We start from the raw sequence: 13256 nt of genomic DNA on the forward strand, positions 1-13256 counted from the left end.
CCAGCTCTGCCCCCACGTAATTTATAGCCCAACTATCATAAACCATTTTCTCCAACAGAGATCTTTCACAGGGTGTAGAGATTATGCCCCTCTGTTGGTTGCAGGAATCCTGGGATACAGCCATAAGAAAAGTATGCATGGAATGTGCTTCTGGTTGTGGCTGCTGTGCTGCTCCATCGTTTCCCCCCTCCTGCCTATAGCAACTCAAGAGCAGGCCAGGGATGCTTTGCGAGTTGACAGCTAGGGATTATTTTTAAATTGGGTCTTGTTTTGTGGGAAACAGGGTAACAATTCCAATGTTAAGCCAAATGGTCACTAAGTGGAACATCACAGGACTGCGACTGTGCTCGCCAGCTGAATAGAGACTATTCGGTCTCACACTTTTGGCTTTTGTTTACTTTTTGACCCCTCCCCTGCCCTTTAGAATGCTCAAGGGCCTGCTTGCGGTCCTGTGTACACATCACAAGCAATGTCATTGTGCTACAACCCAGGGCTGGAGCTGTGGGCATATTACGCAAGCAGTTTGCAGTATGGTACTCTCTTCTAATCCCTTCTTCTCCAGTCTCTCCACTTTGCAGAGGATGGAGGGAGAGGAGAGAGAGCAAGTGAATTCTCTAAGCCACAGGTGTCAATCTCGTGCATCACATTGCCGTCACGTGATGTATTGCAATGGGTTTTTCCCCTTCATGGAGCTGGGGTGGGCATGACGCATCCAGCCCGCAAGCTGCTAATTTGACACCCTTGCTCTTAAATAGTCTCCCCTTTTCCTGACTCTTTCCTGTTGCATGATCACAAAGTTTTTGATGTGTAGAACAGCATACAGCTTACTCTCTTGAAATCCCTTTCTCCCCAACCAATGTGGGTAGAGCGAAGGTGGGGAACAATAGCCCCCTTATGATTTGTGGATTTCAACTCCCAGATCTCCTGAGCCAGCATGGTGTTGTGGTTCGCTGGTGGCCTGCGGAGCTTGCAGCAGAGTCGGACAGTGAGGAGTTTGGGGAGGAATATGGGGCAGTCCTGGAGTCTGGGGAAGGCTCGGACGAGGGCTCTGCGTCGGAGGCAGAGAGGGGGCCAAGGCCATCTGGTAGTTATTTGCCTCCTGCGGAGTCTGACATCAGCGAGGCAGAAGAACAATGGGATCCTGTTCCCAGTGTGCCCATGCGCAGAGCTGCCAGAAGGCAAGAACAATTAAGAAAACAGGGTCAACTTGAGAGTAAGGCTTGGAGATGATTGGCCCCTCCGATAAGACATAAAAGAGGAGTGAACAGGACGTGAACTTTTACAGGAAGCAATTAGTTCATCTGGTCAGTTCAAGTTCTGAAAAGTTCTGTTTGACTCTGTGCTACATTTGGCCTTGCTCTGCATTTGGTAGTTAGGTCTCTGGCAGCATTCCAAGGGAGATAAGGTGGGTGTTTATCAACGTTTCCCTGAAAGACTGTGGCAACTCGAGCAGACATCTGTCGGAATCTTCACAGACATAAAGTTATTTTTCCAGGACCATCATATCTTCAAACACTCATTGGATGAATGGCCAGCAAGCTAGGGACTACCTACTGTATAAGTACAGTTCATGTGCCCCAAACAATCATCCGAACTAAGCCATCATTTCATCATTCCAGTATTTCCCATTTATTTTCAGAAAAGTGCAGAGGGCTGGCTAATAGACTGCAGTTAATTTATGAACCTGGGTAGAAAACCAAGCACTTAGTTCCACTAATCTCCCACAACAATCGAGGTCCTTCAGTTAATTTTTACAAGCTTTTATCAAAGAATTCAAATCAATCCATTTCTTAATCCCTTCTAATCGGTTTCACTTTAACTTCTGAGAGGACCTTTTTATTTTTTTTGACAGTCTTTGGACAGTCTTTAAACAGTCAAAATCCTGTTTAAACAGAAAAGCTCAGGCTTTGTGGGAGCCCCTCCCTCCAAATCATTTGTCAAAAGACATATAAAAGAGGTGAGGCTTTGATCATCTAAGTGCCATCATTTTTGCTCTTTTGAATCCCCAATCGACATCCCTGCTGGGTAGCCACCTTCCAAACTCAAGATGCACACCAGAGGTTGCTTCCTACTGGTTCGGACCGGTTCGGCTGAGTAGGTAGTAACTTGGCTGGCCATGCCCCCAAACCGGTTCTATCGGTGGTGCGTAGGTGGCACCATGATGTTCTTTGCTTCTGCGCATGCGCAGAAGCATTTTTTAACTACAGTGCATGTGCGTGCAGCACACGTGTGTGTGCCCGAAGCACATCCCTGAGGAGTAGAAGAAGCCAGAACCAACCCCTGATGCCCACCTATATGCAGAGGCACACATACACAAATCTTCTGGGAGTTTAATGTTCTGTGATGGGATATGTAGTCCTTGCTTAGTCACCATTTGCAGTTACAATCAGAGGTGGTATTCTTCAGGTTCGGACCAGTTTGCCTGAACTGGTAGTGGAAATCGTGGGTGGCCCTGCTCACACACCCCAGCTCTATGGCCTCCCATTTAGGCCTCTTTTTTAGCCAAAAGTGCCTGCGCATGCACCCTCACATTTGCGAACCAGTAGGGAAGATAAGTGAATACCACCCCAGTTACGATGATGGCGGAAAAGTAATGTCATGAGCAATCCTTACATAGCTCCACAAACACAAGGAAGAATGCTTCTTTACTTAAGGGAATGAACCTTTCACTTAACAAATGAATTGCCCATCCCAATTTGTGGTTACTAAATGAGTAATATAATATTACTAGACAATAGCCTGGCATTGCCCGGATATTTATTTATAGGGGGGGAAATGTCCGGACCAAATATAATTTCTAATGTTGGATTTTCCCCCTTACCAGAGTGAGCTCCCTTGTGGAGTACTGTGAAGCTGTTACTATTGCACTGTTCAGTAAAATCCCTTTTACAGCCGTACAGTAGAAGCCATTTAAAGGCACAACAGGCTGCATCTTAACAGAACCCTCCCTGAGGAGTGTTAGGGGTGTCTTAACCCCGCAGTATTTTTTTCCAGAGAGTAAGTCATCTGTGTACCAAGTTTGGTTGAAATTGCTCGAGGCATTCTGGAAAACACACACACACACACACACACACACACACACACACACAACTGGTAAAAGTATGATGTTGAGTGAGAAGGAGGGGAGCGGGTAGTTGGCATTTTCTCGGATAGAAAATGTCAAATATCTTGTCCAGGGACAGCTGCTCCTATTGTAACGTAATTCTTCATTTCTCCGCCTTGACTTTGAAAACAAAACGGTACCATTGTGCAGAATTTCCCCTCCGTGGCAGATTTTCTTCAGTACGAATATTATGGCAAAGTTTCTAAGCAGTAAAAAAAAAAGCAATTGAATTCCACCTAAAATTCTGTGCACGAAGCATTTGTTATTAAAGAACTCTGGACAAAACATCTAAACTCTTTTTAAAAGAAGAAAATAATATAAAGTTGGAGATTTATAATAAACACAAACACACATTTGTCACCCTAGGACAATTTTTTCCATTTTATTAAACAGATGCAGTTTTATTAGAATATATGTGGGTTTACATTGCGTACCAACTAAGCTAAACAGGATTGGGTAGTCTGTAGCTCACAATTGGGTAGTCTATAGTTTAAGATTGGTTGGTCTATACTTCAAGGATGCGGTGGCTCAGTGGCTACGTTCGGCAGTTCGAATCCCTAGCACCGCATAACGGAGTGAGCTCCTGTTACTTATCCCAGCTTTTGCCAACCTACAATTCGAAAGCACGTAAAAAATGCAAGTAGGAAAATAGGAACCACCTTTGGTGGGAAGGTAACAACGTTCTGGGTGCCTTCATTGTTGAGTCATGCTGGCCACATGACCACGGAGGCGTCTTCAGACAGCGCTGGCTCTTCGGCTTTGAAACGGAGATGAGCACCGTCCCCTAGAGTCAGGAACGACTAGCACATATGCGCGAGGGGAGCCTTTACCTTTGCTTTTGAAAAGGTATACAGTGGGACTATCTGCTCGAATTTCAATAGAACACACCTTTTTAGAACTGCTTGGGGAAAAAGGATAGGGGGGAAAAGTGGTGCATACAGAAGAGTTGTTGTTTCACTGAAACCCACCACCAACTGGCATGGACAGAAGGTAGCCGAACATACACACAGGCCTGCAAACTTAAATATAGAATTCTCAGTGCACCCTGAGAGAATTGGAAAGCGAGTTGCACTAGCAGTCACCATCTGGAACTGATTTCTCAGGAAGCCTTCTGTGGAGCATCTCCCTGTCACAAACTCACAGCCGTCTTCTCTTTTCCTTAACAGCTGCCAGAGTTATGCAGGTCCCTCGGTCACGTCTCGCAACATCATCACAACATGGTCGCTGTCGTGCGTTGCTTCCCAGACACCACAACTAGAGGACGGTGAGTCCTTCCTGCACGGAGACAAGCTTTGGACCGAATTGGGAAGGGGCGGGGGGGGGGTACAGGATGCACCCACCAATGCAAAATAGTGTCAGGGTTCCAAATAGCATCCAAAAGTAAATCAGAGTCCAAAGCAAAGTATTGCTCAAAGTTCCAAGCCCCAAATCTGAAAACTTCCTGGTTTTCCTCACCCAGTTGAAAGTTCAAGATCTTGCCCCCACACCCACAAGTCCATCACATGGTCCAATCTCCCACTGCCATGCTGGCAGTTCCACCCATCTAGTTCTGGTCAGGTGCAGAGGGACAGAGACAAAGGATGACCTTGGCTTTCTAGAAAGAATTTTGTTATGGCTACATATCATCTAACTCCTTACAATCCCCCTCCTATTTTCCCACAATAGAAAATGCATAGTAGAATAAATAGAAAGTGTGGCAGGCCAAAGATCCAAAAGAAAAGATGGCTGCTAGCCTGACAAGCAGAGTAGGTGGGGCAGCAAAATCTTAGTGGTCCAGCCTCCAGATTACACCTGAAACAGGTGTGTGATTGGCCAGGAAAGAGTCCTCGCGGGATCATATAGAGCTTGGTAAAAAATATTGGCCTGGTTTGCATTGATGGAAAGTCCAATTCCAGGTTGGAAAACATAGCAGAAAATTAATATACCAACTTTATTGGGCTGTTTTATTCGGCGCATTGCGAAAAGGAGCTGGGAGATTTCCAGAAAATGGTAAACAAAAATAAGAGGAAGCCAAACCTTTCAAATATAGAAGGTTACAGCGGTTTGGGCTTTTTTAAGCTTAGAGGAAAAAAGCTGGGAGGAGAGGCTATGGATTTCAGCAGTTAGGAATCGCATAGATAATGTTGTGGCCCGCCAGTGGTCAGCGGAGTTGGCAGCAGATATGGACAGTGAGGAGGTTGGGGAGGAACATGGACCAGTCCTGGAGTCTGAGGAAGGCTTGGATGAGGGCTCTGTGTCGGAGGCAGAGAGGGGGCCAGAGCCATATATCAGTTATCAGCTGCCTTCAGAGTCAGACATCAGTGAGGCAGACAAACAATTGGAGCCTGTTCCCAGTGTTGCACATGTGCAGAGTTGCCAGACGAAAGGAACAGCTAAAGAACAGGGGTCAACTTGGGAGTAAGGCCACAGATGGACGGTGAATGGCCCCTCCCAGAGGAAAGAAAAGAGGAGCAAAAGGGGAGTGGAGTTTGCAGGAGACAATTTGTTCGCTTAATTGGTTCGTGACTCTCTGAGACTCCTTGCCAAGTTTTGCAGATCTCGGCCTGTCAGCTCTCCAAGCCAGATAAGGTCTGTGACTATAAATCCTCCCTTGAAAGACTTTGCTGGATGTGAATGAGCAGAATTCACTTTAAATTAATAAAAGGTTTTTTTGTCGGGACCAGGAGTTTGCTTCAGACTCTGGGGAAGCCTAGGTCAGAACAGCTTATTTCATAAAAGCACAGAATTAACCTGCCACAAGGTTAAGTGAAAGGCATTCTTTTTGATGATGATGCCATAGTTGGGGAACATGTGCAAAAGGTAAGTTCTTGTACCCTTTTTTCACCTGTTCTCAACTTCCAAAGTTGAGGGGAAAAAATATGAAAAGCACATTTACAATTAAGACCTAGAACAAATCTAAGCTCAAAGGCACTGCTTTGTTTTCTGCTCCTTATCACCTGTGTTGTATCCTTGGTCGATCTCTTGCCCTGCTTGACTTTAATGGACTTCTTGTCCCTTAAGAAGCAAGTTCTCCAGCAGAGAAGGAGAATTAGGCAGCTACGAAAACAGCTTTTAAAAAGCCCAGAGGTTAGACCGAGAGCAGCAGAGGGAAATTGGAAGATGGAGGAGTTTAGAAGAAAGAATCTGAACATTAGAATTGCAGTGGAAGAAAAAGCAAGAGGTAACCAATGGTTCCTCATGTGCTATTTACATTGCACCAGGTGGCTCAGTGGCTAAGAGGCTGAACTTCTCGATCAGAAAGTTTGGAGGTTCAGCGGTTCAAATCCCTAGTGCTGCATAACGGAGTGAGCTCCCATGACTTGTCCCAGCTTCTGCCAACCTAGCCATTCGAAAGCAGGTAAAAAATGCAAGTAGAAAAAATGGAACCACCTATGGTGAGAAGGTAACAGCGTCCTGTGCACCACATGACCACGGAGACGTCTTCGGACAGCGCTGGTTCTTCAGCTTTGAAACGGAGATGGGCACCGCCCCCTAGAGTCAAGAACAACTAGCACATATGAGCAAGGGGAACCATTAGCTTTATCTTAGAACTCCCTGGAAACCTCATAGCTCTTCCCTCCTCTTCTTCTGAACCCCTCTTTCACCACTTGGAAGTCAATCCTTCAAGGGCCAGGAAAAAACCAACAAATTACAATTGTTCCTGTTTCCTGAGAGATCCAAACTAGAAGTAAGGAGAGGTTTCCTGGCAGTGAGAACAATTAAACGGCAGAGTTTAATTGGGGCCGTGGGCGCTGCGTTGCTGGAGGTTTTCAGGCATAAGCTGGACAAGCATTGGATCAGAAGGGGGTTAGGTCTCCGGCCTTGAGAAGGTGGGGTTGGATTAGAAGACCTTCCAGCCCTATGATTCTGTGTTCCGTGTTCTAAAAGCATTCATCACAAAGCCAAAGTCCATAGGCTTTATTCTTGCTCTCCTTTGAAGCCTTTTGTGGAGATGGCGTTCATGGCCACTTCAGTCCTGATTTGTCCTTGGTCAATTCCTAAGGATTGGCAGCAAGACCTGCATATCATTGGTACTTCATCAGCCTTTAGATTGTTAATTGATTTCCTCCCTTCCTTCTTTCTCTTTTCTTCATCTCCGTTCTTCCTTCCTTCCTTCCTTCCTTCCTTCCTTCTTTCCTTCCTCCCTTCCTTCTCTTTCCTTCTCTTTCCTTCATCTCCGTCCTTCCTTCCTTCTTTCTTCATCCCCTTCCTTCTTTCTTTCCTTCTCTTTTCTTCATCCCCTTCCTCGCTCCCTCCCTGCCCCTTCTCTCCCCATCCTTCCTTCCTTCCTTCCTTCCTTCTTTCCTTCCATCCCTCCGTTCCCCCCTCTCCCCTTCCCACTTCCTTCTGTCCCTCCCTCCCTGCCCCCTCTCTCCCCTTCCTTCCTTTCTTCCTTCCTTCCTTCCATCCCTCCATTCCCCCTTCTCCCCTTCCCCCTCCCTCCCTCCCCTTCTTTCTCCCTCCCTCCCTGCCCCCTCTCCCCCCTTCCTTCCTTCCATCCATCCCTTCCCCCCTCTCTCCCCTTCCCCCTTCCTTCTGTCCCTCCCTCCATTCCCCCCTCTCCTCTTCCCCCTCCCTCCCCCTTCTTTCCTTCCTTCCTTTCTCCCTCCCTCCCTGCCCCCTCTCTTCACGTACCTGTCTCACCTTCCTTCCCTCTGGACAGCCTAGAATATTTAAACGCCTAATAATAATTTCTGGAGTGTTCCAAATTGCCACTCTTTCAATTTCTTAGGACCTATAAAACATTTTGTAGCAAGGCCATGATCATCTTTTTATGGTCTGGTTTGGTCCAGTCTATATTGGCTAGCAGAGATGACCCCCCCACACACACACACAAAAACAACCCACAAGATTATGGTCACAATGGTGTGATCAAATCTCTGCCCATTTTTTTAATGTGCATTGACACACCTAGAAATGCCTCCTACAAAATCCTGTTTTGCAACCCAAGTTGAGCCGTTTCAGTCTAAGTTAGCTTGTCAACTTAGTGGCGTAGCTGAAAAGTCACCTGTTAGGGCATTTGTAATAGGCCAGAGAATTGCAGGACATTGTAAGAAAAGACTCCAACTGTCAAGGATCTCCAATATTTTTTTCTTAAAACATTTTGTTGTTGGGTGGAGCCCATTTTCTTCCAGGAAGGGGTGCTAGACATCCCCCAAGGGTTTCCTTTGCCCAGGGGTTTCTTTGAAGGAGGAAGGTCTTTAGCTCACCTGTTCCAAGGCTCCAAATCCTGGTGAAAGGAAGTAGGAAAAAGTGCTGTCAAAGATGGGCTGGACCATTTCATCTCAGCAGGGGTCTCGAAACGTGGGGACTTTAATATAATAACAGAGTTGGAAGGGCTCATTAAGGTCTTCTAGTCCAACCCCCTACTTAGGCAGGAAACCCTACACCACTTCAGACAAATGGTTATCCAATCTCTTCTTTAAAACTTTCAGTGTTGCAGCATTCACAACTTCTGGTGGCAAGTTGATCCACTGATTAATTGTTCTCACTGTCAGGAAATTTCTCCTTGGTTCTAGGTTGCTTCTCTCCTTGATTAGTTTCCACCCATTGCTTCTTCTCCTACCCTCAGGTGCTTTAGAGAACAGCTTGACTCCCTCTTCTCTGTGGCAGCCCCTGAGATATTGGAAGACTGCTGTCATGTCTCCCCTAGTCCTTCTTTTCATCAAACTAGACCTATCCAGTTCCTGCAACCGTTCTTGATATGTTTTAGCCTCCACTCCCCTAATCATCCTTGTTGCTCTTCTCTGCACTCTTTCTAGAGTCTCCACATCTTTTTTTATAGTGTGGTGACCAAAATTGAACGCCGCATTCCAAGTGTGGCCTTACCAAGGCATTATAAAATGGTATTAACACTTCATGTGATCTTGATTGTCTCCCTCTGTTGATGCAGCCTAGAACTGTGTTGCCTTTTTTTCAGCTGCTGCACAATGCTGGCTCATATTTCACTGGTTGTCCACTAGGACTCCCAAGATCCCTCTCGCAGTTATTACTATTGAGCCAGGTACCACTTATACTGTACCTGTGCATTTGGGTTTTTCTTACCTAAATGTAAACCTTACTTTTTTCACCCTTGAATTTCATTTTGTTAGATAGCACCCAATGTTCAAGTCTGTCAAGATCCTTCTGTATCTTAAGCCTATCTTCTGGAGTGTTGGCTATTCCTGCCCGCTTGGTGTCATCTGCAAATTTCAGGAGTTTCCCCATCTATCCCCTCATCCAAGTCATTGATGAAGATGTTGAAGAGTACTGGGCCTAAAACAGACCCTTGGGGTACTCCAGTGCATATCCAAGTATCACTTGAGATTGTGCAAAAATAAAAATAAAAATTGAGATCCATAATTTTAACCACTTCAACAGGAATGAAGAGAATCTGAAGGGCAACAAGGTCTGAATCCCTACTTTATGCTCTATCAAAATTAAATAGCCCTGCCAGTAAATAGACCTTAAAATGGGTATTGAAGGTACCAGAAACCAAGAAAGACATGATGAGGGTTATTTTTGAACAGTTTTCTTAATTGTTCCTCACCTACAGGTAGAAATCATGCCAAATCAAATCAAATTACTTGCATCATTAAAGATATTTATTTATTCAATTTTCATCCTGCCTTTATTACTGTGCAAGTTAACTCAAGGCAGCAAACATACCTAAAACTCCTTCCTCCTCTCCACAACAACCTTGTGAGGTGAACTGGGTGAAGAAAGAGTGACTGAGAACTCTTATGGAGGGGCTGCCTCCTCAAGGGTCTCCAACCTTGGCCACTTTAAGACTTGTGAACTTCAACTCCCAGAATTCCTCAGCCAGCTTTGCATTGGTGTTGTTTCAGGTTTTACAGATTCTAGAATCTGGGGGATTCTGGGAGTTGAAGTCCACAAGTCTTAAAGTGGCCATGTATGGAGACCTCTGATCTAAATGTTGCCATCTCTTCAGTGCAGCCTCCTTCCTTCTGGAAATCCAGACTTCATTCCACCACAGCCCCAAAACAGTGGATACCTTCTGCCTCATAGGATCAACCATCAAGCAGTTAAAGAGATATGTGTCCAGCCTTGAGAACTTTTTAAGACTTGGGAGTTGAGATGAACTTCAACTTCCAGAATCCCCTGGATTCTAGAATATGTGAAATAACACCAACCTAGGCAAAATAGGTACCAGTTCTCTTAGAATTTCCTCAAATTCGACCAATCAGATGTTTACCTGGATGAAGAAACAATTGGGAATTAGTGTTCTTAGACTCCCAGAGCTCCAAGATCACCACAGATGGGGATGTCAGCCAAGAAATTAAAAGAGGCTTGCTCCTGGGGAGGAAAGCAATCGCAAATCTAGACAGCAGGCTAAAAAGCAGAGACATCACCCTGCCAACAAAGGTATGTATAGTCAAGGCTATGGTTTTCCCAGTTGCAATAGATGGCTGTGAAAGTTGTACCGTAAGGAAGGCTGAGCACCAAAGAATGGAGGCCTTTGAACTATGCTGCTGGAGAAGACTCCTGCGGGTCTCTTGGCCTTCAAGGCGATCAAACCGGTCAGTCCTAGAGGAGATTAACCCTGACTGCTTTTTAGAAGGCCAGATCCTGAAGAGGAAATTCAAGTATTTTGGCCACCTGATGAGAAGGAAGGACTCCCTGGAGAAGAGCCTCATGCTGGAAACAATTAAGGGCAAAAGAAGAAGGGGACGACAGAGAATGAGGTGGCTGGATGGAGTCACCAAAGCAATAGATGTGAGCTTAAATGGACTCCAGGGGATGGTGGAGGACAGGAAGGCCTGGAGGAACATGGTCCATGGGGTCACGATGGGTTGGAGGCGACTTTGCAGCTAACAACAACAACAGCATGACATGTGTAAGTCAGAGATAAGTTCCATTGGAAAGTTTATTTAAAATCCAGATTGTTCAGTTATAAATGCGGCAGCTTCTTTAGTATTCACTCAGATGCTTGTGAGCTGCCAAGAAGTGTGCTACAATGATTACTTTGCCTCTAAAAGATGCCAGCCATGGGCTGCTGGCGAAACATCAGGATACCAAATAATTAAACCACGGGCATTTAGCCCAGAAGCTCATCCATGCTGGCCATGAAAACACACACTAGTATATCTTCCTTATGGCTTTCCTGAATTATGTCTTCCTTGAGAGTAGCACTTCCCTAGTAGCATAGTTAGCGCTTTATCTCAAGAGGGTTGTTTGTATGCACAGGTTAATTCATCTTAGTTAGAACCTAGCTGATTAAGCAATAAGCAAATGTTGATTTATTTATAAGGTAAAAGTGCCCCTCACACATATGGGCTAGTCGTTCCCGACTCTAGAGGGCGGTGCTCATCTCCATTTCAAATCCGAAGAGCCAGCACTGTCCGAAGACGTCTCTGTGGCCATGTGGCCGACATGACTCAACACCGAAGGCGCATGGAACGCTGTTACCTTCCCACCAAAGGTGGTTCCTATTTTTCTACTTGCATTTTTAATGTGCTTTGGAACTGCTAGGTTGGCAGAAGCTGGGATGGGAGCTTCTGCCAACCTAGCAGAAGTAACAGGAGCTCACTCCGTTACGTCGCGCTAGGGATTCGAACCGCTGAACTGCTGACCTTTCCGATCGACAAGCTCAGCGTCTTAGCCACTGAGCCACCATGTCCCTGATTTATTTATATCCTGCGTTTATTATATTTACAAATAACTCAGCAGCCAACATATTCAGCACACCTTTCCTCCTCCCTTTTTCTCCACGACAACAGTCTTGTGAGGTGGGTTGAGCTGAGACTAAAAGACTGACCTAGCCAGCTTCCATGGCTAAGGCAGGATTTGAACTCGCAGTCTTCTATTTTCTAGCCTGGTGCCTTAACCACTAGTCTAATTCTTCTAACTGATCTAAACTTTAGACTCCACCAGGTCCTTAAAAAAGGAGGCTTGTTTTCAAATTTTCATTCCCCCGTAAAATTATCTTAGTATAACATTAAGGATTGAACCAGAGTTGATATAGCATTGCACAACACATTTCCTTGTCTTCCTGGTATTGAATTGAGGAGGGGGATTTCACTCACCAGAGTAATTGGACCAAAACACCCTTTTATATTCTCAGAGGAGTCCCTGGGGAGCTGAAATGATAAACGCAGAGTTGCACAGCTCTGCTTCCTTTGTAGATGTGTTGTGATGTCACATAGACCTGCAAAAGACTTTATGTTATAGTACTCCTTCCATCAATCTGATGAAAATGGCAGGTACCTTTGTATAAATAGCAGTAGCCCTTAGACTTATATAATTTTTCACAGTGCTTCACAGTCCTTTCTAAGCAGTTTACAGAGTCAGCCTGTTGCTCGCAACAATCTGGGTCCTCATTTTACCCACCTCCAGACAGAATCAAACTCCTGGCAGTGGGCAAAGTTAGCCTACAATACTGCATTCTAACCACTGTGGCACCAGGAAGGAAAGGAGAAAGGGAATAAGAGGAAAGAAGGAAGGAAGGAAGGAAGGAAGGAAGGAAGGAAGGAAGGAAGGAAGGAAGGAAGGGCAATAGCAGTAGCACTTAGACTTATATACAACTTCACAGAATATACAGCTTCTTCATTTTACCCACCTTGGAAGGATGGAAGGCTGAGTCAACTTTGAGCCAGTGAGAATTGAACTGCTGACAATCGGCAAATTTATTTATTTATTTATTTATTTATTTATTTATTTTATTTCATCAAGCATGAATTAGATAACAGATATATGATTATGAATACATGAAATGGATAAAATACAAAGGAATATTAAGACAGGGAGGGTAGGCACGTTGGTACGCTTATGCATGCCCCTTAAAGTTAGGAATGGGGTGAGGTCGACAGACAGTATAAGGTTAAAGTTTGGGGGTTTGGGGAAGGAACCACATTGTCAGGTAGCCTGAAATACTGCATTCTAACCACTGTGCTACCAGGTCTCTGATGCAGTTTGCTCAGGGAAATTCTGGGGGTTAAAATCTGCCCATCTTAAAGGTGACAAGATTGAGAAACACACATAAAGGGTATCAAATACCCCGATTCCAAGGTAGTTTGCTAGGATATATTTCTAAGTAGGCAAATCTGACCATTTGTTAAAGAAAGCAGGGATACCTTACAATTTAAATCTGAAAAATCAGCTCTCCTTTAGCTGACAATTAAGTTCTTTTTTTGAGTAGTGTTTCCCAAATAAACTCTGAAATAATGTTTTAAAT

At 44.9% G+C, this 13256-nt stretch overlaps 1 protein-coding gene across 1 annotated transcript in view; it reads left to right on the forward strand.

Moving 5' to 3' along the window:
• The window catches only part of FAM178B (family with sequence similarity 178 member B), a 291511-nt gene that overhangs the window by 145852 nt on the left and 132403 nt on the right, over window positions 1-13256 (forward strand). Inside the window, exon 13 of the mRNA XM_087703499.1 lies at window positions 4270-4367. Coding sequence (XP_087559625.1) covers window positions 4270-4367 — 98 coding nt within the window. The remainder of the gene's footprint in view (window positions 1-4269; window positions 4368-13256) is intronic.

Source organism: Thamnophis sirtalis, unplaced genomic scaffold (assembly GCF_051295495.1).
Source record: "Thamnophis sirtalis isolate CommonGarterSnake01/CBP01778 unplaced genomic scaffold, rThaSir2_p1.2 scaffold_2, whole genome shotgun sequence".
Lineage (NCBI taxonomy): Eukaryota > Metazoa > Chordata > Lepidosauria > Squamata > Natricidae > Thamnophis > Thamnophis sirtalis.